This window comes from Fragaria vesca, linkage group LG5 (genome assembly GCF_000184155.1).
Source record: "Fragaria vesca subsp. vesca linkage group LG5, FraVesHawaii_1.0, whole genome shotgun sequence".
Lineage (NCBI taxonomy): Eukaryota > Viridiplantae > Streptophyta > Magnoliopsida > Rosales > Rosaceae > Fragaria > Fragaria vesca.
The window spans coordinates 11312235-11337596 of NC_020495.1; the positions used below are offsets into that span (position 1 = coordinate 11312235).

At 36.7% G+C, this 25362-nt stretch overlaps 2 protein-coding genes and 1 pseudogene across 2 annotated transcripts; all 3 read left to right on the forward strand.

Moving 5' to 3' along the window:
* The first annotated feature begins 477 nt into the window (after positions 1-477).
* LOC101313319 lies at positions 478-5935 on the forward strand (annotated as a pseudogene).
* Positions 5936-12132: 6197 nt separating this feature from the next.
* LOC101313613 (synaptonemal complex protein 2-like) lies at positions 12133-16304 on the forward strand. The gene is made up of 13 exons (XM_004301264.1): positions 12133-12289; positions 12387-12436; positions 12653-12860; positions 12949-13074; positions 13187-13285; positions 13826-14502; positions 14584-14832; positions 14910-15035; positions 15117-15185; positions 15269-15379; positions 15822-15929; positions 16019-16129; positions 16200-16304. Exons 1-13 carry the CDS (start codon positions 12133-12135, stop codon positions 16302-16304), a joined length of 2196 nt encoding a protein of 731 aa, XP_004301312.1.
* Positions 16305-16870: 566 nt separating this feature from the next.
* Positions 16871-22523, forward strand: LOC101313900 (synaptonemal complex protein 2-like). The gene is made up of 10 exons (XM_004301265.1): positions 16871-17084; positions 17180-17305; positions 17480-17578; positions 18370-19019; positions 19100-19348; positions 19425-19553; positions 19635-19703; positions 19786-19896; positions 20174-20372; positions 21499-22523. The coding sequence occupies exons 1-10, from the start codon at positions 16871-16873 to the stop codon at positions 22521-22523; spliced, it is 2871 nt and encodes a 956-aa protein (XP_004301313.1).
* The last annotated feature ends 2839 nt before the right edge of the window (positions 22524-25362 follow it).

Below are 25362 nucleotides of genomic sequence, written 5' to 3' on the forward strand. Positions count from 1 at the left end.
GTGAGGGGACGATCGGCGGACGACGGTTTGAGGCGAAGAGCGACTTTGATCGAGCGGATTGCTTTTCTCGATTGCTGAGCTTCGGCTTCGGCTAGCGTTAGGGTTTTGTCCTCCATTTCTCACTCTGTCGTCGTCGTCTTCTTCTTCACTGTGAGTGCGTTAGGATTTTGAATAGAATTTTGGGGATTTTGTTATACATAGGCAGTTGCTTCGGCACTTTTACACGCGTGGATTCAGGATTGGTCAGAAGTGAAGTGAATCGAGCTGTGGGCCACAATAATTGACGCATTTCCATATCTATATTGAAGCGATGGTAGAAAAGCTTATTTGACAAGAAGCAAAACTTTATATAATTACCTCACCTCGTCATTTGGCGCCAAGTTCATTTCACTAAAGAGAGAGAAAGAGAACCAGAGCGACTGTACCAACAGATTTCTAGGGTTTTCTCTGCGCCGATCTTCAATCGGAGTTCGAAGGATGCAGAAGCTAGGGTTTCCGAGCATGAGGAGCTTGGATCAGTTCAAGTCCCTCTCCAGATCGGCCTCCGGAGGACCTCCGAAGACCTTCGCTAACTTGAAGCTCACCACAGGTTTGGATTGTTCGAAATTTCTCGGTTTTCTAGTTTATCTCGTCGGTAATTTTGAGTTTCCGTGACGATTTCTTGTTCGATTTCTTCGTTTTTGCAGAGAAGTTGGTGAAAGAGCAAGCTTCTGTGAAAACAGATCTGGAAATGGCGGTACTTTCTCTCTCTACGATCAGCCTGTGATTGTGCGAGTGTGAATTTCACGCTCTAGCTTTTGCGAATGTGTGTTTAGATTTGTGTTTCACTCTGTGCCTCGATTTGTTAGGGATCGGTTCAATTTTATCTCAATGTAGATGTTTTGTATCTGTTAATTGAAATTCATAGGCAGTTGAATGAGTAATTTTACTGGTAAAATTCATATGTGATGAATTTTACTAATTTTACTGATTCTTGAAGATCTTAACCGTGGAAATCATTCAAAGATGCATTTTCTTGAACCAAGTGCTCTTCTGTTTAATGATATGTATTAGATGCTTAGATTACTCTAGTAGATCCAGGTGTTCATTTCTTGCAGAACTCAAATGGACTTAGGTTTCTCTTATTGTTTTCTGTTTTGGACCTTTTGGTTGGATGCACTACTTGCTTATGATCATCATCTCTGCTGCTTTGTGTTCGATTAATATGGCAGTGAGTGAAAAGAGGAAAAAGATAGAAATCTATTCTTTGAATGAAGCGATTGCTACATACTGGAATTTTGTATCTCTTAATTGAAATTCATAGGTATTTAAACTAGAATTTTAATGATAAATGCAGAACACTACGCTGAAAAAATCGATGGACCACATCCGTGCATTAGAGGATAAATTGCAGAACGCTTTCAATGAAAATGCTAAGTGAAGCAGAAGGAAGATGAAAAGCCCTGGAAGGGATTAGAGTTCAAGTTTTCATCAACTAAAACACTATGTTATCGGCTCACAGAAACTTTACAGCTCGTAGCTGGTCAAGTTCAGGATGGTGAGTAAGTGTTGTTTTGAGCTTTAAAATTTACTTTAGATTACTGTAACACTGTGGTATTGATATTGATCTTTCTCTAACAGCAGAGAAAGATAAAGATGCCTTTGAAGGCAAATTCTCTGCGAGTGCAGTAGCTCTTGATGGTTTGAGTCAACAAATGAATGATCTGTCTATAAAGCTAGAGTCAGCTGAGGAAACTATCAGGACTCGTAAGTTATTCCACTTTCATTTGCTTTTTCTGACAGGATATGTGAAATGTAGAATGTTCGAAGATGTAATGTCTGACTGGAAAAAGGTGCATTTACCATTCTGTGATGTTTTTGAATCCTGATTGTAGGTGAAAAAGAGCTGGAGGAACGCAGACTTGAGAAAGAGGAGACAGATAAACTTTACAGAAATGAACTGTGCAGAACAGCAAATCTCGTAGAGGAAAAAGGTAAACCTCTCGTGCATTCTGACTTTAGCTTGCAGTTTGTTAAGAATTAGCGGATATTTCTAGGGTCACTGTGTTTCTGGCCATCAGAAGACAACCTGGAACTAAGTTTATAGATTACATAACCAGGGAACCTTACTAAGCCACCATTTTTTTGTATCATGAGTTGTTTGAATGATAATCATAGCTCATGCATCAGATGCTTTAAGTCTATTGTATAAACTCACATCCTACCTCCAAAAGGGAGATGGTATAAATGTGGCACATTGCACATGTATCAGATGATGCCTTCCGTTTTAGGAACCAGACCACCTAAGTTACTTGGAATATGGTTTGTTACCCTTCAAGTGATGTTCAAATCTATTCTTATGTATGTTGGCATCACCCCTTTGTAACTCCAACATTTTAACTCCTAAAGGTAAAGGAAATAACAGACATAGATTTAATTTGGCACATTCTATCAGAATTCTGACCTCTGAAACATATTAAGGTGTATGCTTAATGTTACTGCAATAGTCAGCTTTCCAAAAACTTTGTTGACATGCATAGATAATATTATTTTCCACTTGAACCAAGATTTTTTGTGTTTGCATCTTTAATAGTCAAGAAGTATTCTCTAATTAAGTGTGCAAGTTTCCATACAACGGAAAAGTAAACAGACTAATGTGCACAAGGAAGGCTAACATCCATTTCTTAGTCGATGAAAAAAGAGTTGCTGTTCATAAAATTGTTTGTTCAAGTTTTCTTGGACTTTCATTATAACAGCAGTCATATGTCTTTTCCTTGCAGATGCTATGATTAAGAACTTTGAAGAAACTAGCAACTAATATGTTGGCTACGGAGAGTTTGAACAATAAATTGGGTGAGGTGCATCTTGATTTAAAGTTAAAAGAGGATGAAATCAAACATTTGATAACTGCACAGGAGAACTTGGAATCAGAAAAGCATGATATCCATTTGAGCAACGATGATCTTGTTAAGAGATTAGATATGTCACTTCTCGAGATAAAAAACCTTGAAGGTTTTGTTCATGTGTTGGCTTCACATTTGGCTGAATTGGATATAGACAAAGTTTGAACTTCCTGGAAAAGTTTGATAAGCTAAACTCTCTTTATGAGGCATGTTTCCAGTTGGTCAATCAGCAGAGAGACCTTTCTGCCAATCTTGCTCAGAGACAGTATGATCAACTTCACAACAGGTTCTTGAACATAACATCAGAAAAATATGCCACACAATTGGTAAATCAGGAGTTGAACGATAGGGTCATGGAACTTCAGTAAGTTCAGGAGTCTATTATGACACAACTTTCAAAGGAAAGCCATAAAGCCAGAGAGAGGATACAGAAGTTGGAGTCTGAAACTGAAGCTCTGGTCTCCAAGAAGATTGAAACAGAAAAGTTGGTGTCTGAATTAGAACTGCAGATTGATTCTCTGACAGAAAGTTCAAGATCATCTGAGAAAAAAATTGTTTAGGTAGTGATCATTCTGCAAAATAGCCTACCTGCAATTTGGGTAGTGACTGTGCAACTCTTTTCAAAGAATTAATCCAAATTTTACACCTGGCACTGTTCTAAGTAGCTCAGTTTTGACCTGGGAGGTTGCTCCTTTTCTGAGGCATTTCTATTACATGCTTCTACTGTGTTATTGACTTTCATATTTGCAGGTCAGTAATCTTCAGCAGAAACATGATGAAAAGGAACAAAGTCTGAAAGCTAAACACAATCAAGAGCTAAAGCAGATCCAACTTCTAGCTGAAAATGAGTTGATAGAGGTCTGTAACATCTTATAGCTTTAAGCATAAGCTCGAACTAGGTTGGGTCTAAAATGAGTTACTAATCGGATTTATTTTTGTCATAGAAAGTAACATCAATGAGGAATGAACATAAAGCCCAACTGAGAGCTTTGAGACTTCAGCATGAAGATGAGATTAAGAAGCTTCAGGAGGACTTGGATCTTCAAAAGTCCAAAGTACATATATTTCCTATGGTCTTTCTACTTGTTTTTTTTTTTTTTTTTGGGTACATTCTTTTATATATTCTCGTTATCACAGGAGGAGAAGCAGAGGGCATTACTGCAACTGCAATGGAAAGGTATGAGCGATAAGACAGAGGAGGAGCAAGAAGTGAATTCGAAGAAGGTTGGCTTTAAAATCTATGCATCTCTCTCTCTCTCTCTCCTCTCTCTCTATACACACACACACACACACAAGCACACCTACACAAATTTGTTTGAATTTTCATTAACATCTGGATGCAGTGATCAGTGATGCTAATCTATGGCAGATAAACTTACAATTTAAGTTATGAAGCTTGTACTCATATAATGACAGTGATATACACAACTTTATTTTAGTTTTATTAGAAATGCACAATTGAATAGACTGATCCTTTAATCAATAATGTATTTCACTAGGGTGTAGAAGGGCAACACAAAAGGCATAGATTTATGCAGTGGAGGCCATATGTGTAAAATACTTCTTTTCTGGGATCGAAGTATAAAATTTCATAATCTGATATGTATCATATTTTTCTGGAATTTCTATCAATATGATGAGTTCATTCTGTCTCAGGAGTACTCAATTCCATCAAGGAGAAACCCTGTTGTTAGAAGGAGAGGTCAGCGTTCTCTGAGAAGACGAGCTTGATGAGAAGGTAGCGCAATATTCTAGAATTCAGAATAATTTCTTTCAGTTTGGTCCTTTTCACACTCTCTTTATGATATATCATTCAATTTGGTTTCTAGGAGTCACCTGTAGTGGGAGCAACACAAACACCAGTATCAACACTGTTGAAGAAAGCTTCAGAGAATATGAATTCATCAAGTGTAATGAATATCTCAAAGCACCACAAAAAGGTAGAAATTTCTTTTATACAGTTTTACTGATGGATATTCATAGATAAATGCAACTTTAGCTTTACAGAAACTTCTGTAGTTGAAAACCGATTTTTAATATGAGTTCTCTTACTAGTAGCAGTAGTGTTATTGAGGGTTCACTGTTGCTTATTGAGATCTGATTCTCGTCTTATCTTGTCCCATCAACCTGATATTAAGTTTTGCCTTATCCCTCAACTAACCCGAGACTTACTATGTGCATTGCAGGTGATTCGTGATGAATATGAAGTTGAAACTGGTAATGGAAGAATTAATCGGAAAACAAGAACCACAGTCATGTTTGAGGTATGAATCTGGTGACTTCTGTGAAGCTATATGCTCAATCTCCATTGTCACCTTCCGAACTATTTATTTTTATGCATGCATCCATATATTTTCCAGTACCGAATTTTATTTTCTGTATTACATCAGGATCCAAGAAAACATATGAGGACAACTACCCCAAAAGTCAAAAGCCCCAGGGGTGTAGTCAAGGTAAGCTAAACCCAAACTTCACTTCAATTTTTCTAATATCTTGTGATCCATCTACTTTCTCATGTCTCAAATTGCTTGAACCTTGTCTGTACTAGTCTTGGATATAACACTTCTGAGAGGATACTGATAATATTGCCATAAGAATCTTCATGCTCTTAGAGTTACAAGTCCAAAGACTGCATTTGGTTTCCTCAGATAATGTTAAGCGATCCCATATAGCCACAATATAGAGGAAAAGTTGATTTTTGGAAAAGCATGCCATGAGTTGTATAATGCATCACTCATTTTGGAAAAAGTATCGGTTTCCTCAGATATTGTTAGTTGATTCCATATATCTGCAAGTCTGCAACATAGAGGAAAAGTTGTTTTTTGGAAAGAATATTGTTAAATGCAATCATTACTGTATTGATTCATTGGAAATGCCTTGAGTTATATATTGCAGCACTCATAATTTGATTCTGCACATACTGAATTTGCCATGTGGTTTTTGTTTTGTAGGGATCTAAGGGAGAGGGTCAACCACGTGCTTCAAACATAGGTGACTTGTTTTGAGAAGGGTCTCTGAATCCATATGCTGATGATCCATATGCATTTGATTAAGGTAGTTCAATTTCAACCAATCATGCTGTATTGCTGTACGTGATTTTACTTTATTCCGCATTAGAATCTTATTTTCAATTTTGAAAAATCTGGATTCCTTCAGTTGAAAGTTATGATCATCCAGTAGGGGTCTTTCTTTGTCAGTTTAGACTGAATTTTGGTTTGATATAATCTTTCATGTTTCTGAGAATGGTTTGAAAACCTTTTAAGAGATTTTAGTTCATATATACACTATAGACTAAACTATACCGAATAGCAGCCTTAATGAAGCATCCCTACTTTTGTTTCAGGTCAGGAAAGAAATCGATCTAGAGCGTGTGATCTGATGGTGTACAGGATTTGGTTGTCATGCAAATAGATAGTGAAAAAAGCTCACCAACTTCATTGAAAATTTGATAGCTACTTTGCAGATATGCTTCTTTTTTCATTAATTCTTGTTTGTTCCAAGGAATATGAAATGGAGAGGAGGGAGATATAGAAAGAAATCACACAGTTTATATAGATGGAAGATATGGTCTTGAATTGATCAAAAGATGTTTCACTAAATTTCGAACCATGTACATACATACTGTTACCAAGTAATTGGCTTCATAATCTACACTTAAGAATGAAAAAAGAAGCTACAAGATGCCCTAAAACTGAAACTAATCTCCATCCAAATGCCACCACGACTGATTGCTTGGATGATCTTCATCAGTAAAGACTCCATTGATGGACTGAAAGCAGGTGTCATCGAGTGAATCAAAATCTATCATTGATATGATAATGTTATCAGCAAGAAGCTGCTGCTGCTCATTAGAATGAGAGGAAGAGGCTTCATCTTGTTGCGGTAGTTGTACTTCGTACTCCTCTTGACTGCTGCTACTCTCAGGTTGCAACTGCTGTTGCGGCGCTACTGAATATTCTGAATGTTGCTCTGGCTGTGGTTGCTGCTCATTAGGTATTGATTGAGCACCACAAGCCCTAAGCTGAGTATCATTCCACAATACAGCAGTTGGTGAGAGAAGTAGATTCTCATCATCATCATCATCACTCATCAGAATCTGCTCAAGCTCAGCAGGAAAGTTGTTTTCGGGAACCACCTGAGCCACTTGATCATCTTGATGAAGATAGGAAGAGGGCATTTGCTGAGAAGTGGTGCCTTGTTGTTGCTCAGACAATGATCTTCTGGGTTCAAGTTTTCTTTTTTTGCTTCTCAAACTCTGATCCTCTTCAATACTTTTCTCAACCGCATATGACTTCCTCTTTCTGTCTCCTCCTTTTTCATTCACTTTGAGCCGGCAGAGAGCCAAGTCCGGTGCTTGGTTAATGTTGCACTCATCCATTAACCAAGCACCATGGTGCTCATCATCACTTTGATTTGCTACCTGCTCCTTCTTCTCATCCTTGTTCTCCTTCTTCTCGAACCGATACTTCCTCAATGACCCAAACGCTTCTTCATTTCCAGCAACATAGATTGGCTTCACACGCTCAGTAGCGCTCCATGTATAACCATCAGTGCCAACTTTGCGAGATTGGCGTGCCTTGTTTGGGTTCATCTTTTCAGCAGGGGAGAAGAAGTAAATGAAATCCTGGTGCGGAAACCTGGATTGCTGATAGATTCTCCATATCTCCCATGGAGGCATCCCATCCTTGCCGTAGATGCGGATCTCAGGGAAGGTCTGCTTGTAGGTTGAGACGAAGACCTTGCTGTGTAGGTAAACACCCACCAACTCGGCATCGCTAGGTTGAAAGGTCGTGACCACACCGACACTGAGTTGGTCAAGAGTGGCGAACTGCTGATCCATCACGACTAGATCGAACTGGAAAGTTTTATGAGGTTTCTCTTTCTAACTCTTGGAAAGAGAATGATCGATGTGAGGGGTTCCTGAAATGAGAAAGAGTGGGAGAGGGTGGTGAAGTATATATAGGCGCGGCTGGAGCGTCCTATTCTTTCCTAATTGCTCTTGGGTTAGTTGCTAATTAATGCTTCATTGATCCTTATCTGCAACATTCCCTGTTTTATTGGGTAAGTAAACTAGGGAGGTTTCCAGGCGATGGGATTTCAAAATCAAGTTTGGCGCGCGAGGGGTCTGTCTTCAAATCCCTTTGAAGGCAAAATCTTCAAAGCAATATTCAACCATTTAGCTCATCCCTTACAGCTCAACATTGCGAAGTCATAAACATTAAAGACTATTATGATTTATGCAGACTTGTGGGAACACTTCATTATGTTTATGTGTGTTCTGTTTTTTCTTTTCTTTTGTTTTTGTGATTAGCTCTTTTGATCCTCTGTGGTCGTTCTGTTTGTTTGGCTCATTACAAACACGGCTGATGAGTGATGATGGTTTTCACCCGTTCTTTATCACGAGTATTCACTACTCAGGAGGCGGAGTTGACTCATGTTCTTATATCTTCAAGGGATAGAAGCCACTGCCTTGTTGGAATTCCGATGCTTCGTTACCAACTTCGTTGGCAATATATCAGTTGAGTCTTCTGGTCTTGATGATCATTTTCCTAGCCTCATGGTGTACAAGGGTTTTAGTTCTAACAGGAAGTTAGGGTCGGGCTCTTTGGTCCGATGTTTGTTATAAGTGGTCCATTAGTGGCATTGTTTTATATTATTCATACTGCTTGTAACTTCTTCTGTATGAATGCAACCCATTTAATAAAAATAAAAATAAAAAAATAAAAGAAAAAAACCAATACAGAGAGAAAATGTGGAAAGTAATATGATAAGATATCCACTAATGAAACAGTTGAGGGAAAATAAAAGAGAACCTGGGTTTGTTTAATTTCATTCACTTGAGTACAACATTCTATACATAGAGCCACATTATGGTAGAAGAACGTACAAGAAACGAATAGCTAATAAGCAGCCTGTATTGATTTGAAACATATCATACACACAAGAGGTCTACTGGTGTTGAGCTCACTCAGGGAGGAGAAAGGGGTTTTAATTCAGTCTAGAGAGAGTTAAAGTTCAGCTTCCCCAATCAATAGGACTTGACTCCAGTGCCAGTAGTGCATCATAATGCTTCATAGCAATTTCCATCCTATTGCAGCCATATGTTTTACCTGTAAAAGAAAAAAGAAGAAGAAAAAGAAGAAGAAAAAGAAAAAGAAAAAGGAATGATAATCTATTGGACAGTACAACTAAGCTTGTGTAACAAATTGGCATTCACTTATTGCTTTGCACACATCTGATACATAATTTCAGAACTTCACAACTCAAAAAAAATTTGTGTAATGCATACAGGGTTTGTCTATCATACCATATGGAATGACATACCTATTGCAAATGTGTGTAATTGTATGAAACATGAGAGCTTTTGAAGGGGTAAATGGTTATTACATTGTCATTTAGTTACTTCTTCAATCAATGATAGCCACACATTTTGTGAGGCATGCTATACCATATAGTATACTAGAATTTTCCATGCATAAAAACTAGCAGAACAATATTACATGCTAGTAAGAGCATCTTTAGCAATGCTAGCCATTTTTGAGTTAAATTTTAGTCAAATTAGCTAAAATATAATTTTGGCTAGCCACTTTAGAAACGCGGCTGCATCAATGTTTGCTATTTTAGCTAGCAATACATCAACATTATTCTTCAAATAAAGATTAAATAGTTTAAATATATTTATATATCATGTAAAATATCTTACAAAGAATGTATTAGATTATAGCTAGTCTCATCTGAGTCTTCTCGCTCTCAATATTTAGCTAGCGAGATAGCTAAAAGTCATAATAATTAAACTTTGGCTAGTCTGCTGGAGCTTCGAAAATATAAAAAAAAAAACTAAACACGCTCTCTAAAATAGCTAAAAACTAAAATATAAAGTCTGCTAAAGTTGTTCTAAGAGGCTGAAGGGAAATATCTCGAAGCGGAGCTTCTTCACCGATTTGGCAAGAGAAAGGTGTAAATAGGTCTGGACGATCGACAAAGAACACAATAATATGTTTATTACATTGCATTTTTGGTCAATTGTGTAAGAGTTCTTACCCAGTTTGAGATAGCCGCCTCCAATTTATTATTTGGTGAGCCTAAGGATGTCTATGCAAGTATGAACTTGTTGCAATGCCATTTTCATCACTCACAAACTGCTCCGAGTAGCTAGAATTTGAAGGAGACCAAACTGGCCGGAACCACACCTCCATCCCTCTCTCTCTCTTAGTACTGCGTGCTAGGGTCTTGTTTGTTTCACGGAAAGTAGCCAGCAGGAAAGAAAAGTTGTTCATTTTATGCGTTTGGGAAAGCCAAAGGAAAGGAAAGACTTTCCTGATTGAAGGAAAAATATAGAGGAAAGTGGCTCCTTCCAAAATCCAATGGAACTACTTAATTTCTTTCATTCTTTCCCTACATTTATTACTCACATCATAATATTTTATTATATTTTTAAAAAACTTTTCCAATGACTTTCCTTGCTTTACCAAACATGTGAATGGAAACTTCTCTTGAAATTTCATTCTCGTTCACTTTCCCTTCCCATGAGAGAGAGGAAAGAACTACTTTTCTTTTCGTAAACCAAACGAGGCCAAGAAGATCCGGTAGTGGAATCTTCAACAACATACTGCAGGGTTAGTGTAGTATTAGGTTGTGGCAGAGTGTTGTTATGATTAGGCTGAAATCCCTCTTGGTTTAATGTGTCTCTCCACTGTGTGAGAGTGAATCTGCGTTTTGGATTTTTTGAATAGAATTTTGGGGTTTTGTTATACATGGGCACTAGTTTCGGTAATTTTACACGCGTGGACCCATGATTGATCAATAGTGAATCGGGCTGTGGGCCACAATAATTGACGTATTTCCATATGACCATATCTATGTCCTTAAATATATATTTTAATTTTCTAATCTTCTAAAATATATTAAAGTATTGGTTTCTATTTTTCGATTTCTACCTTCAAATTGATGGAAAAAGAATGTAAAAGTTTCTCTGAAAATTAATTACGTACAATAATTGATTGGATTGTCTATGTACTAGAGTCTCTTCAATTAAATTTTAAATGTAAATTTCATTAGACATTTCAAATCAAGAGTTGAATTGATGGTCTAAATTATGGTTACTCTTCAATTACAGAAATTGAAGAATTGTGACTAATCTAAAATGAGGGTGCTAAGAAAATGAAGAATTGTCAACTTTCTATTCCTTCTTGGTTTCTCCATGCCTAAAATTGGTTAATACAGGCCTAAAACTTAATATAAGATTTGTCGTTCTCATTTTACTAAGATCATCTCGATCTTAATTTTTGATCGTTGAACTATTGTAATTTGTTTTTATCTAATTATAATTTTTTTTAACTATTTATGAAAATTATTACTTACTTTTCTATTTCGATTTAGAGCTTGCTTTAAACAATGACCGAATTACTTTAACGTTGTAGAAGTTCTTATTAACCAAAATATTTAGTTGATAAATAACGTATATTTCCAATAAATTTTGTGAAGTGGTATGGTATATAGTTGTCAGTTGTCACTACAGTGAACTAAAAAATATTGTGAGAGCATCTCCAACAACTTTCCTATTTTCTTGATTTTATCAATTTTTGGAAATATTGAGTTGTTTTGTGGTCCAACAGCTTTCCTATCTCATTCTCTAAAATGGGGATGGAGAAGAAAGAGAATCACTCATTCCCTAAATTTGCAGCAAAGTCTTTCTTCTTCAAATATTAATTATTCACATGCTCTAACGATAATTCACATGCTCTAACGATAAGAAGAAAAATCTAGAATATTTTATTAGGTAATTTATGTTACAATGAAATATATGATTTTTTTTTTGTTATTATTAATAATCATATACTCCGTAACATTTTTTATTATTTTAATAAATGCCGAAATCTCTAAAATGAAAAAGTTGTTGGAGTTGGAGTATAAAATTTTTGAATCTTTTGGCTTTTGCTTCTCCATTTTAATTTTTTTAGAAAAACGGTTGGAGATGCTCTGAGGATGCCTTTTGGTTCCATGAGTGAGATCATTTTTATTTTTTCCAAATTCGGCAAAGGTGAAATAAAATGTCTATGAAAATTTTCACAGTTGAAAAAGCGATAGTAGAAAAGCTTATTTGACAAGAAGCAAAACTTTATATAATTACCTCACCTCGTCATTTGGCGCCAAGTTCATTTCACTATAGAGAGAGAAAGAGAACCAGAGCGATTGTACGAACAGATTTCTAGGGTTTGCTCTTCGCCGATCTTCGATCGGAGTTCGAAGGATGCAGAAGCTAGGGTTTCCGAGCATGAGGAGCTTGGATCAGTTCAAGTCCATCTCGAAATCGGCCTCCGGAGGACCTCCGAAGACCTTCGCCTACTCTTCGCGTCGACCGGAGTCGACCTCGTCGGGAAGCTTCGCCAACCTGAAGCTCACCGCAGGTTCGGATTGATCGGAATTTCTCGGTTTTCTAGTTGATTTCGTCGGTAATTTTGAATTTCTGTGACGATTTCGTGTTCGATTTCTTCGTTTTTGCAGAGAAATTGGTGAAAGAGCAAGCTTCTGTGAAAACAGATCTGGAAATGGCGGTACTCTCTCTCTCTCTAACTCTCCGATGAGCCTGTGATTGTGCGAGTGTGAATTACACGCGCTAGCTTGTGCGAATGTGTTTGAGTGTGGTATTGTGTTTCAGTCTGTGCCTCAATTGTTAGGGATCGGTTCAATTTTATCTCAATGTAGATGTTTCGTATCTGGTAGTTGAAATTCATGAATATTTAAACGAGTAATTTTCCTGATAAACGCAGAACACTAAGCTGAAAAAATCTATGGAGCACATCCGTGCCTTAGAGGAAAAATTGCAGAACGCTTTCAATGAAAATGCTAAGTTTAAAGTGAAGCGGAAGGAAGATGAAAAGCTGTGGAAGGGATTAGAGTCTAAGTTTTCTTCGACTAAAACACTGTGTGATCAACTCACCGAGACTTTACAGCTCTTAGCTGGTCAGGTTCAGGATGGTGAGTGGCTGAGTGTTATTCTTTGCTCAAAGCCTTTGAAATTTTGCTTTAGATTTCAGTGGTATTGATATTTAATTTGCTCTACCAGCCGAGAAAGATAAAGAGGCCTTTGAAGGCAAACTCTCTGCGAGTGCATTAGCTTTTGATGGTTTGAGTCAACAAATGAATGATCTGTCTATAAAGCTAGAGACAGCTGAGGAAACTATTAGGACTCGTAAGTTATTCCCCTTTCATTAGCTTTAAAATGTAGAATGTTTGAAGGTGTAATGTATAACAGGATAAGGGTGCATTTACCATTATGTGATGTTCTTGAATTTTGAATGTAGGTGAAAAGGAGCTGGAGGAATGCAGACTTGAGAAAGAGGAGACAGATAAACTTTACAGAAATGAACAGTGCAGAACTGCAAATCTCATAGAGGAAAAAGGTTAACATCTCATGCATTCTGACTTTAGCTTGCCATTTGTTTAGATATTACGGAGTTACTGTATTTATGACCATCAGACAACCTGGAAGTAAGTAATGATAGATTACATAACCAGGCAAATTGTTTAGACAATATGGAGGTTACTGTATTTATGGCCGTCACACAACCTGGAATTAGTGATTATAGATTACATAACCAGGGAACTTTACTATGCCCCAAGTCTTTTCTATGATGAGTTGTTTTGAAGATGATTAAAACTCATGCATCAGATACTTTAAATCTATGTTTAAAGTTTAAACTCACATCCTACCTCCAAAATGGAGATGGTATAACTGAGGCACATTGTGTATGTATTCGACTAGGTCTTTGAATTTAGGAACTAGAACCACCCTAGTTACTTGTAATATGCATGGTTTCTTACCCTTCAAGCAGTTCAAATCTATTCTTATGTATGTATGTTGGCATCACCATTGTAAATCTAGCAGATGCTATGATTAAAACTTTTCATTATAACAGCAGTCATATGTCTTTTCCTTGCAGACGCTATGATTAAAAACTTTGAAGAAACTCTAGCAACTAATAGATTGGCTACGGAGAGTTTGAACACTAAATTAGGTGAGGTGCATCTTGAGTTAAAGTTAAAAGAGGATGAAATCAGGCGTTTGATAACTGCACAGGAGAAATTGGAAACAGAAAAGCATGATCTCCATTTGAGCAACAATGACCTTGTTAAGAGATTAGATATGTCAGTCCTCGAGATAAAGAACCTTGAAGGTTTTGTTCATGTGTTGGCTTCACATTTGGCTGAATTGGATAGACAAAGTTTGAACTTCCCAGAAAAGTTTGATAAGCTAAACGCTCTCTATGAGGTGTGCTTCCAGTTAGTCAATCAGGAGAAAGACCTTTCTGCCAAGCTTGCTCAGAGACATTATGATCAACTGCACAACAGGTTCTTGAACTTAACATCAGAAAAAGATGCTATACAATTGGTAAATCAGGAGTTGAACAATAGGGTCATGGAACTTCAGAAAGTTCAGGAGTCTATTATGACACAACTTTCAGAGGAAAGCCGTACAGCCAGAGAGAGGATACAGAAGTTGGAGTTTGAAACTGAAGCTCTGGTCTCCAAGAAGATTGAAACAGAAAAGTTGGTGTCTGAATTAGAGCTGCAGATTGATTCTCTGTCAGAAAGTTCAAGATCATCTGAGAATAAAATGGTTTGCAAATTCTAACTCATACATTTTATATTATGAGATGTGTTTTTTCCATACTAAACTTGTTTTTGTACTATTTTGCAGCAAGATCTGCTGATCAAAATCTCAGGACTAGAAACTGAGAATAAAGATAATACAGAGAAACTACAAGCAGAAATACAGAAGAAAGCAGAGCAAATAGATGGTTTACTGAAGCAAGGTGAAACACATGAGCAGCATGTAGATTTGATGGATAAACAAGTCAGCCAGCTTCATAGCGCACTAGAGGAAAAGGAGCACCTTATTGTGCAATATAAGGAACGAGAGAAGAATCTGGAAGAACAGATCACAGAGGTTTGTAATTTCAAAATAAATGTGAGATGTTTGTAAAACCATATCTCATGTACTTACAGTTCTGTACTTTGTTGCAGAATCGTGCATCGCTGACTGCTGCTGAAACTAGACTCGTGGAAGATAAGAAGCAATATGATCTGCTTGAGAGTAAACAACTAGAACTGTCAAGGCATTTGAAAGATATATCACAAAGGAATGATCAGGTATGACCACTTTTGATCTAGGCATCTGGCCACCATACAGTTTAACTACTTTTGCATTGACATTAAGAAAAATTTTTTTAGGCAATTAATGACATCCGGAAGAAGTACGAGGTGGAGAAGCTGGAGATAGTTAACATGGAAAAGCAAAAGGTTTGCTCATTTTAACCATCTCCTGGAATATGCTACAGCTAAATCATGTTCTTGAATTGATCTTCGTTTCATTGAAACTTCAGGTAGAAAATCTTGTTCGAGAAAGGGAGATAGAATGTGAGAAAAAACTTGAAGAATGCCAAGAAGAAACTAGGCAGCACTTGATGCGTGTTCAGGAGGAATATTCTTCTCTGGTATGTGTGGGAAAATGGTGGATGCTATCATGTTTAAAACTGATAATGATATTTTGCAAAATACATTTGTTTTAAATTACAAAATGGTATGTTTTTTTCCTACACATTCTCTGACATTATCAAACATTTACAACTTTGAACAGATTTTCATTTCTCAGTATTCAACATTAGTCTATAGTATTCAAAAATTATAAGTTGACAAGAAAAAGAAAAACAAATATAAAACATTTTTTAGTACTCAAGTCTGTTTGCACCAGTAATCGTTCTGCAAAATAGCCTACCTGCAATTTTTTAGTGACTGTGCAACTCTTTTCAAAGAACTAATCCAAATTTTTACTCTTGGCGCTGTTCGAAGTAGCTCAGTTTTGATCTGTGATGTTGCTCCTTTTCTGAGACATTCCTATTACATGCTTCTAAGTGTTATTGACTTTCATATATGCAGGTCAGTAATCTTCAGCAGGAACATGATGAAAAGGAACGAAGTCTACAAGCTAAACACAGTCAAGAGCTAAAGCAGATCCAACTTCAAGCTGAAAATGAGTTGAGAGAGGTCTGTAACTTCATATAGCTTTAAGCTTAAGCTCGAACTAGGTTGGGTCTAATATGCCAAAGTTACTAATCGGATTTATTTTGTCATAGAAAGTAACATCAATGAGGAATGAACATGAAGCCCAACTGAGAGCTTTGAGGCTTCAGCATGAAGATGAGATTAAGAAGCTTCAGGAGGACTTGGATCTTCAAAAGTCCAAAGTACATATCTTTCCTATGTTCTTTCTACTGAATTTTTAGTACATTCTTTTATATATTCTGGTTATCACAGGAGGAGAAGCAGAGGGCATTACTGCAACTGCAATGGAAAGTTATGAGCGATAAGCCAGAGGAGGAGCAAGAAGTGAATTCAAAGAAGGTTGGCTTTGAAATCTAATCTCTCTCTCTCTCTCTCTCTCTCTCTCTCTCTCTCTCTCTCCCACACACACATACACAAGCATAACACACCTACACAAAATTGTTTGAATTTTCATTAACATATTGATGCAGTGATGCTAATCTATGGCAGATAAACTTACAATTTAAGTTTTGAAGCTTGTACTCATATAATGACAGTGAGATACACAACTTTATTTTAGTTTTATTTGATATGCATGATTGAATCGAGTGATCCTTTAATCAAGAATGTAATTCAGTAGGTTTAGAAGGGCAACACAAAAAGGCATAGATTTATATTGTGCAGGCTATATGTTCAAAAGCTTTCTTTTTTGGGATTATAGTTGAAGTATAAAATTTCATAATCTGATATTTATCATACTTTTTTGTTTCACGATGAGCCTGTGATTGTGCGAGTGTGAATTTCACACGCTAGCTTTTGCGAATGTGTGTTTTGGAATTTGTGTTTCAGTCTTTACCTCAATTTGTTAGGGATTGGTTCAATTTTATGATGTTTTGTATCTATTAGTTGAAATTCATAGGTATATAAACGAGTTTGACTGATTAATGCAGAACACTAAGCTGAAAAAATCGACGGGGCACATTCGTGCATTAGGGGAAAAATTGCAGAACGCTTTCAATGAAAATGCTAAGTTTAAAGTGAAGCTGAAGGAAGATGAAAAGCTCTGGAAGGGATTAGAGTCTAAGTTTTCATCAACTAAAACATTATGTGATCAGCTCACAGAAACTTTACAGCTCTTCGCTGGTCAAGTTCAGGATGGTGAGTGCTATTCTGTGCTGTTTTGACTTTTGACCTTTAAAATTTTGGTGTAGATTACAGAAACACTGGTATTGATACTTAACTTTCTCTAACAGCGGAGAAAGATAAAGAGGCCTTTGAAGGCAAACTCTCTGCGAGCACAGTAGCTCTTGATGGTTCGACTCAACAAATGAATGATCTGTCAATAAAGCTAGAGTCAGCTGAGGAAACTATAAGGAATCGTGAGTTATTTCCCTTTTATTTGCTTTTACTGCGAGGATATTAAAAATGTGGAATGTTTGAAGGTGTAATGTATGACCGGATAAAATGTAGATTGTAGAATAATCGAAGAGGTAATTTATAACAGGATAAAGGTGCATTTACCATTCTGTGATGTTCTTGAATTTTGAATGTAGGTGAAAAAGAGCTGGAGGAACGCAGACTCGAGAAAGAGGAGACAGATAAACTTTACCGTAATGAACAGTGCAGAACTGCAAATCTCATAGAGGAAAAAGGTTAACATCTCATGCATTCTGACTTTAGCTTGCAATTTGTTTAGATATTATGGAGTCACTGTATTTATGGCCATCAGACAACCTGGAAGTAAGTAATGATAGATTACATAACCAGGGAACTTTACTATGCCACAAGTTTTCTTTTGTATGATGAGTTGTTTGGAAGATGATATTAAAGCTCATGCATCAGATACTCTTAAATCTAATGTTTAAGTTCACATCCTACCTCCAAAATGGAGATGGTATAAATGAGGCACATTGTGTATGTATCAGACTAGGTCTTTCAATTTAAGACCAGAACCACCCAAGTTACTTGTAATATGGTTTCTTACCCTTCAAGTGATGTTCAAATCTATGCTTATGTATGTTGGCATCACCATTGTAACTCCATCATTCTGACTGCTAAGGGTCAAAGACATACAAACAGAAGTTCAAATTGGTCCATTCTATCAGTATTCTGACCTCTGAATCATATTAAGGTGTATGTTTAATATTACTGCAATAGTCATCGTTCCTAAAACTCTATCGACATGCATAGATAAAATTATTTTCCACTTCAACCAAGACTTTTTCTTTTTGCATTCTCAATAGTCAAAGTAGTATTCTCTAACTAAGTGTATGCATCTTCCCGTACAACGGAAAAGTAAACAGACTAATTTTAAGTCATGTGACATGGAAAGCTAACATCCATTTCACAGTCAATGAGAAAAGAATTGCACTTTTCATAAATTGTTTGTTCATGTTTTCTTGGACTTTTATTATAACAGCAGTCATATGTCTTTTCCTTGCAGATGCTATGATTAAGAACTTTGAAGAAACTCTAGCAACTAATAGGTTGGCTACGGAGAGTTTGAACACTAAATTGGGTGAGGTGCATCTTGAGTTAAAGTTAAAAGAGGATGAAATCAGACATTTGGTAACTGCACAGGAGAACTTGGAAACAGAAAAGCATGATCTCCATTTGAGCAACGATGACCTAGTTAAGAGATTAGATATGTCATTCCTCAAGATAAGGAACCTTGAAGGTTTTGTTCATGTGTTGGCTTCACATTTGGCTGAATTGGATAGACACTGTTTGAACTTCCTGGAAAAGTTTGATAAGCTAAACTCTCTTGACCTTTCTGCCAAGCTTGCACAGAGACAGTATGATCAACTGCACAACAGGTTCTTGAACTTAACATCAGAAAAAGGTGCTACACAGTTGGTAAATCAGGAGTTGAACAATAGGGTCATGGAACTTCAGAAAGTTCAGGAGTCTACTATGTCACTACATACAGAGGAAAGCCGTACAGCCAGAGAGAGGATACAGAAGTTGGAGTTTGAAACTGAAGCTCTGGTGTCTGAATTAGAACTGCAGATTGAAACAGAAAAGCTGGTGTCTGAATTAGAACTGCAGATTGATTCTCTATCAGAAAGTTCAAGACCATCTGAAAATAAAATGGTATGCAAATTACAACACATACATTTTATTATGAGGTGTCTTTTTTTCCATACTAAACTTGTTTTTGTACTATCATGCAGCAAGATCTGCTGATCAAAATCTCAGCACTAGAAACTGAGAATAAAGATAATGCAGTGAAACTACAAGCAGAGATAGAGAAGAAAGGGGAGCAAATTGATGATTTACTGAAGCAAGGTGAAGCACGTGAGCAGCACGTAGATTTGATGGATAAACAAGTCAGCCAGCTTCATAGCACACTAGAGGAAAAGGAGCAACTTATTGTGCAATATAAGGAACGAGGGAAGAATCCGGAAGAGCAGATCACAGAGGTTTGTAATATAATATAAATGTGAGATGTATGAATAACCATATCTTATGTACTTACAGTTCTGTACTTTGTTGCAGAATCGTGCATTGCTGACTGCTGCTGAAACTAGACTGATGGAAGATAAGAAGCAATGTGACCTCATGCTTGAGAATAAACAACTAGATCTGTCAAGGCATTTGAAAGACATATCACAGAGGAATGATCAGGTGTGACTTCTTATGATCTATGCATCTGGCCACCACACAGTTTAACTATTTTTGAATTGACATTAATACAAATTTACTTAGGCAATTAATGACATCCGGAAGAAGTACGAGGTGGAGAAGCTAGAAATAGTTAACATGGAAAAGCAAAAGGTTTGCTCATTTTTACCATCTCCAGGAACATGTTATAGCTAAATCATGTTCTTGAAGTGATTTTCGTTTAATTGAACTTCAGGTAGAAAATCTTGTTCGAGAAAGGGAGATAGAATGTGAGAAAAAACTTGAAGAATGCAAAGAAGAAACTAGGCAGCACTTGATGCGTGTTCGGGAGGAACATGCTGCTCTGGTATGTGTGGGAAATTGGTGGATGCTATCAAGTATAAAACTGATAATGACTTTTTGCTAAATACATTTGTTTTATCTTCTCTAAGATATATACGTTTCCATTATGCTAATATTGTGGCATCTGATCAAAGTGTGTTCTTTGCATTCACTCGTTTCTTTTTAATTTTTAAAAAATGTTGTGTTTGTTTTTGATTTTTTTTAAGTAATTTTTTATTTAATAATATTTTCAGGTGTAGAGAGTTCTGAATTTATGTTTTCCTCTTAATTGACTTATGAAGGGACTAGCATATATGGACTTCTCAGACGATGCACACCTTGCTGCAGCTGTAGCAAAAAATAAGAAGACACTCCTAGGGAAGAAGCTGAGCATTGCACAATCAGATCCAAAGTGTGGCAAGAAAGAACATGGTAGATCACATGAGTTATTCTACTTTCTTTCAATGCACATTTCATGCTCATCTGCGTATAACCATACTGGTGAGTATGTTTTATCTAAATCAGATTAGGCTCTACTTCTTTGACTTTGTATCTACTTTTTGGTTCAATGACTTATTTGGATCTATTCATGTGCTGGATCACAAAATGTATAAGATCTTGATAGTATTGCTCGAAAATAATTGTAATATTACAACGGAAACCATAATTTATGTACCAATTAGCGTAATTTTGGTCCTGATAAGTAGAATCTACAATGGTTTTCAGGGTATGAAATCATGGGTTCTGGGTTTTTTTTTGTCATATATGGGAACACAAAAGCTCTTATATCTGACATCGTTATCCTGGTATAGGGATGCTCAAGTCTGCATATTGGTACTTATATAAAAGAAAAGGTCTCCAGTGCGATAGAGTCAAGAATTGATTTTATTTATTTAATTTTTTTGTTTTTTTTGTTATTGATTATTTAATTTTGGCTAATTTGTATGTTTGTCCTGGTTAAAACCTTGTTAGAAAAAGAGTGTGTAGTACTTGGCTACTTGCTGATTTGAAAGAAGTTTTCAGTTTCAATTATTTTTTGTGGATAAGCAATATAATTTTTTTTTCTTAACATAATAAAACTAGGTAATCCCAGTAAGACACACCTTGTCTTGCAGACATAACATTGAAGTTTAGAGAGGGGACTTTCAGCATCTTCGAAAATGTCTTTCCAAGTTTCTTGGCTGTTTTGTTTTGTTAAACATTACTTGGATAGAGTTTCTGTAATGCGAGTGGATCGGCATGACACAACCAATTACCTGTTGTTTATGATTTCATGTAATATTTGAGGATTTGCTTTCTGACTCAACAGGCATTTCTTGTAAGCTTGAAGGACTTGTTACCCAAATTTCACTGAATTATGCATTTCAATATTCACAAGCAGCCATGTATCTAGGTCTATACGTACCAAATCACCAGTTATTCATTGATGTTGGTATGATTTGCTTGTAAACTTGGGTTTACTTGTGCACTTTGTTTTTCAAAGGAAAATAAAGTGCTATCTCTTCTGTTTTTGGCTTGTTGATAGCCTAATTAGCTACTTTCATAAGTTCATAAATTTGTAACTTGTTGTTGACATCGTCACTTATATATTTATCTTCTGATTTACTGACGATGTAACCATCAACAGGTGCTCTGACTTCTCATCTTCGCGTTGGTGGCTGCTTTCCAAAAAACAACAGACATGGCACATGTATTGTGGCGGTAATCGGCCACAACTTTATAAGTATAGCTGGCGATGGTCGATCTGTTGGGCAACTAGATGCAAATTCGCCTGAAATCATACTTGAGGGAAACGCCAACAAGTTGTGTCGAATCGATAGGTACCTGATATGTGCCATTGCTGGTGATGTGATTGATGCACTCGATATGCTGACAGAAGTAACAAGTGTCTGTCATCATAACAACATTCAAAGCGTTAGCAATGCCTGCACTACGTATCTGGAAAATCTTGATATGACGAATGTGAAGATTGAGGGAGAGCTAATGATTTTTGGTTATTATAGAGCGACACCACATGTGTATAACACAGATACTAGAAAGTGTGTACCGCTGGAAGTAGGTGCTGTTGTAGGATTTGGTACTGGTTTTGAGCATGCTGAACGGTACCTGCTGGGAAGATTAAGGAGATTTAATCTGCATAGAACAAGGGAAGACTTCTTGAACGATCTTAGAGAAGCAGTTGTTGTTGCTTCGATTGAGTGTCCATCTGTTGGGGGTTTCCTAACTTTGGCAACCATACCAAATGAAAGGAGGCTAGGGTTACCTGTGATTCATGAAGATGATCACATCCTTCAAATTTGTAGCTCAAGATTTTTTAGCATTCAAAGACAGTTCTTGAAGTGTGTCATTGTGACAGCTTATGGGATGGAATATGCTGCTGGCAGGGTAGAATATATGAATAAATGTATAAAGGTACATTTTCCAACATCATATGGCTCAAATGTTATAGGTGTGATTAAGAAGCGAAGAAGACGCAACCCAACAATTATCATCCAAGTTGTATTGTTTGGAAGTCCAGTAAGGCCGTCTCAGCTCAAGATGAAGTTTGGAACTGTTCTGTACCAGTCTAATCGTATCAGGATTCAACTTCTGAAGCCTACACGTAATTTGATGCAACAGTATGCAAGGGCTATCAAATATCAGGACTTTTAGCTATCTCATGAAGAAAAAGGTCAGTATTTTTGAAACGCTATAATATGCTATAATATTTCAGAAAAAAAAAATGAAGACCAAATTTCCTTCCTAATGTGAAATCTCGTTTCCAAATTACATTTTTTTACTTTTATTTACTGTGTTATTTTTATTTTGCATGTTATGTGTTGCTTTCTTTAAAATAAAGAAAGTAATGCTGATTGTAATGTGCTTCAGGTATTTCATATCATTTATTATTGTCACATGTCTCTATTTTATAGTTGTAGTAATTATGTGATAATATGGAGCTCTTATATGAGAAGCATAATCAACGTCACACACATCTCTGCCTCTTCAGGATTAGGGACTTGTTTGTAATGAAGAAATTCACTTTTGTATTTTCGTCGAATAGGTTTTATGTTGCATTGCTCACACTTCCATTTTAGTTTGTTATCCCTATCATGTATTCTCCTTTTCTTTTTTTTTCCTTCTTTTTGTTGTTGGTATTGGAATCTGATATAAATTTCTATCTGGTGAAATTTCTTGTTGCTTGTGTCTGGCTCAGGAATTGGAAACAGATGAAGTTCTAAAGCAACTGAAGTATGTTGAGACGGTATGTTATAGGCACTTCTACTAAACTTTCATTGCCAGACAACTCTGCTCGTTTTCCCGATGCACCCAACATAAATATATTCCTTCGTGATGAGCTCATGTTAACATATTACTGGAGTTATAATGCTGTCTTGGTCCAAATATTTATTTTCTGTACTAATTCTATTCTTATTGTTCCTGGTCAGTCTTTCCTATGAACCATGTTTATTTTTGCTATCAATTATGCAGCCACGTCATTGCTGAATAGACAATAAGTTTTAGGTAAATTCTTGTGCTTTCCCCATTGATAAGATTAATAACTGACCAAGTTCTGTCCCAAAGAAAAGAAAACGTATTTCCTCCTGTACTTTCCTTTGGATACCCAGTCTGACCAGCAAGGCAGCAACCATTTGGAGTAGATTCTCCATAAACCGTCTGAAGATTTGGGACACAGTCAAGCCACATAGAAAAATTAAAAGAATTATTTTGTCTTATGTGTGACCATATGGAACGATCTGACCGTAACTATTAAGTGGACCAAATGAAGAGTTGTGCTGGTAGATTTTGTGTTTATATATATATGTAATATTGCATGCTTTGAGGTTCATGTGTTTATATTCAAAGAATGTTCTGCAACATCCGTTGTATTTCTCAGTTTGTTTACTTTGTACTTTCTTGCTGATTCTTATTCCTCAAATGGTTTGCAGCAGAGGCCCTGGCTCTCTGCTCAACAGCATAATTTGGGTCGCGTCAACAGCACTGGTGATTTACAAAGCCGCAGAATAGATACAAAAAGTATTCAAGCTCGCTGATATGGTGAGAACTCCTTGAGAGTGTTCATACAAATCTGCCTTGTCATTGTACATTGATTTCATATCAAATTGAGTTGGTTTTCACTCAAAGTTTTTGTTGTCGAGTACAAATGGCTTCTGCGCCTCCCTTTTTGGTGTTGTTTGATATTCATCTAGTGGTAGATACAAAAAGTATTCAAACTCGCTGATATGGTGAGAATTCGTTGAGAGTGTTCATACAAATCTGCCTTGTCATTGTACATTGATTTCATATCAAATGGAGTTGGCTTTCACTCAAAAAGTTTTTGTTGTCAAGTACAATTGGCTTCTGCGCCTCCCTTTTTGGTGTTGTTTGAAATTCATCTTGTTGGTTAACTAGAATGTGGAGTAGATAGTTACAAAGAAGAATGGATCAAAAATTGATTCACATTATGTATGAATTTCAGAGAAGTTGCCAGAGAAATTCAAAATTGAATGCATACAGGTGTCCCCCAACAATGACAAACAGATAAAATTGATGGTAGAGTAGTTGTCTTTGCTTTTCTTGAAAAAGTTGAGGCTTTTCTGGACCTATCCAGATGTTCTCATTTTCTTTTTATTTCTAGTCTGGTGATTTAGAATCAAACTCGAGTGGGATGATTTAGAATCAAACCTTTTGTGCAGCTTTAGCCTTTGGTAAGCTAGGATGGTGCACTTGTTGGAAACGTTTGTAATTCTTAATTGTATTCATGGTAGGTAAGATTGAAATTATCATTATTTAGAGCGGTAGGAGTTCTAATTATTCTTTTGACAACTGAAACATAGAATTACAAGGAAACTAAACTGAAACTGAAGCTATATCACTCTGTAAAAGCCAATCAACCATGCAATTCCTCTTCTTGTGAGCCAAACAGGAAAGATGGTGAGAGAACTGATCAGCATTTTTGTCATACTCACCCCAACTCCAAAACACCGACCCTTGGGTTCAAAGTCTACAATCATCATACCACATACGCCGACTTCTATGAGCGGTAGAAGGACGAGACCCCTCCTCCGCCCCTAAGCAGATATTCGAAACCCAATACTGGTAGAAAAACTGGCAAGTGGTGTAAGTACCACAAAGAGGATGGACACCACATCAACGAATGACATGCCTTTCAGAACGCCTGTGAACATTTGTCCCGCGATGGCAAACTTCAGGATTGCCTCCCTAAGGCACCTGAAGGCGGACCTCCTCGCTGCCATCGACGCTCTCGGCTCTTCTACCACTGTGACCGGACATAATCGTCATCTGCAAGCACTCATCATCCTTCCGTTATAGGACAAAATAACCAAATAAAAGACGAACAGTCTTTATAAGCTCTATTTCATATAGGTCGGTAGTAAATGATCGATTTCTTCCCGTTGCTTTATGTATGCTAATTCACTGCAATGAAAAAGAGAATTATTCAAATCATTGTCTTCTTTCCCTTTGCGAAAGTTCACGACAATTTTAATTC

Excerpts from the sequence above, each read along its gene's own strand:
- LOC101313613 (XM_004301264.1), top strand. The coding sequence starts at position 12,133 with ATGCAGAAGCTAGGGTTTCCGAGCATGAGGAGCTTGGATCAGTTCAAG. Across the intron at positions 14,833-14,909 it reads TGGAAGAACAGATCACAGAG|AATCGTGCATCGCTGACTGC; the intron begins GTTTGTAATTTC and ends ACTTTGTTGCAG. Across the intron at positions 15,186-15,268 it reads TTAACATGGAAAAGCAAAAG|GTAGAAAATCTTGTTCGAGA; the intron begins GTTTGCTCATTT and ends TTGAAACTTCAG.
- LOC101313900 (XM_004301265.1), top strand. The coding sequence starts at position 16,871 with ATGCAGAACACTAAGCTGAAAAAATCGACGGGGCACATTCGTGCATTA. Across the intron at positions 19,554-19,634 it reads TATCACAGAGGAATGATCAG|GCAATTAATGACATCCGGAA; the intron begins GTGTGACTTCTT and ends AAATTTACTTAG. Across the intron at positions 20,373-21,498 it reads ATCTGCGTATAACCATACTG|GTGCTCTGACTTCTCATCTT; the intron begins GTGAGTATGTTT and ends AACCATCAACAG.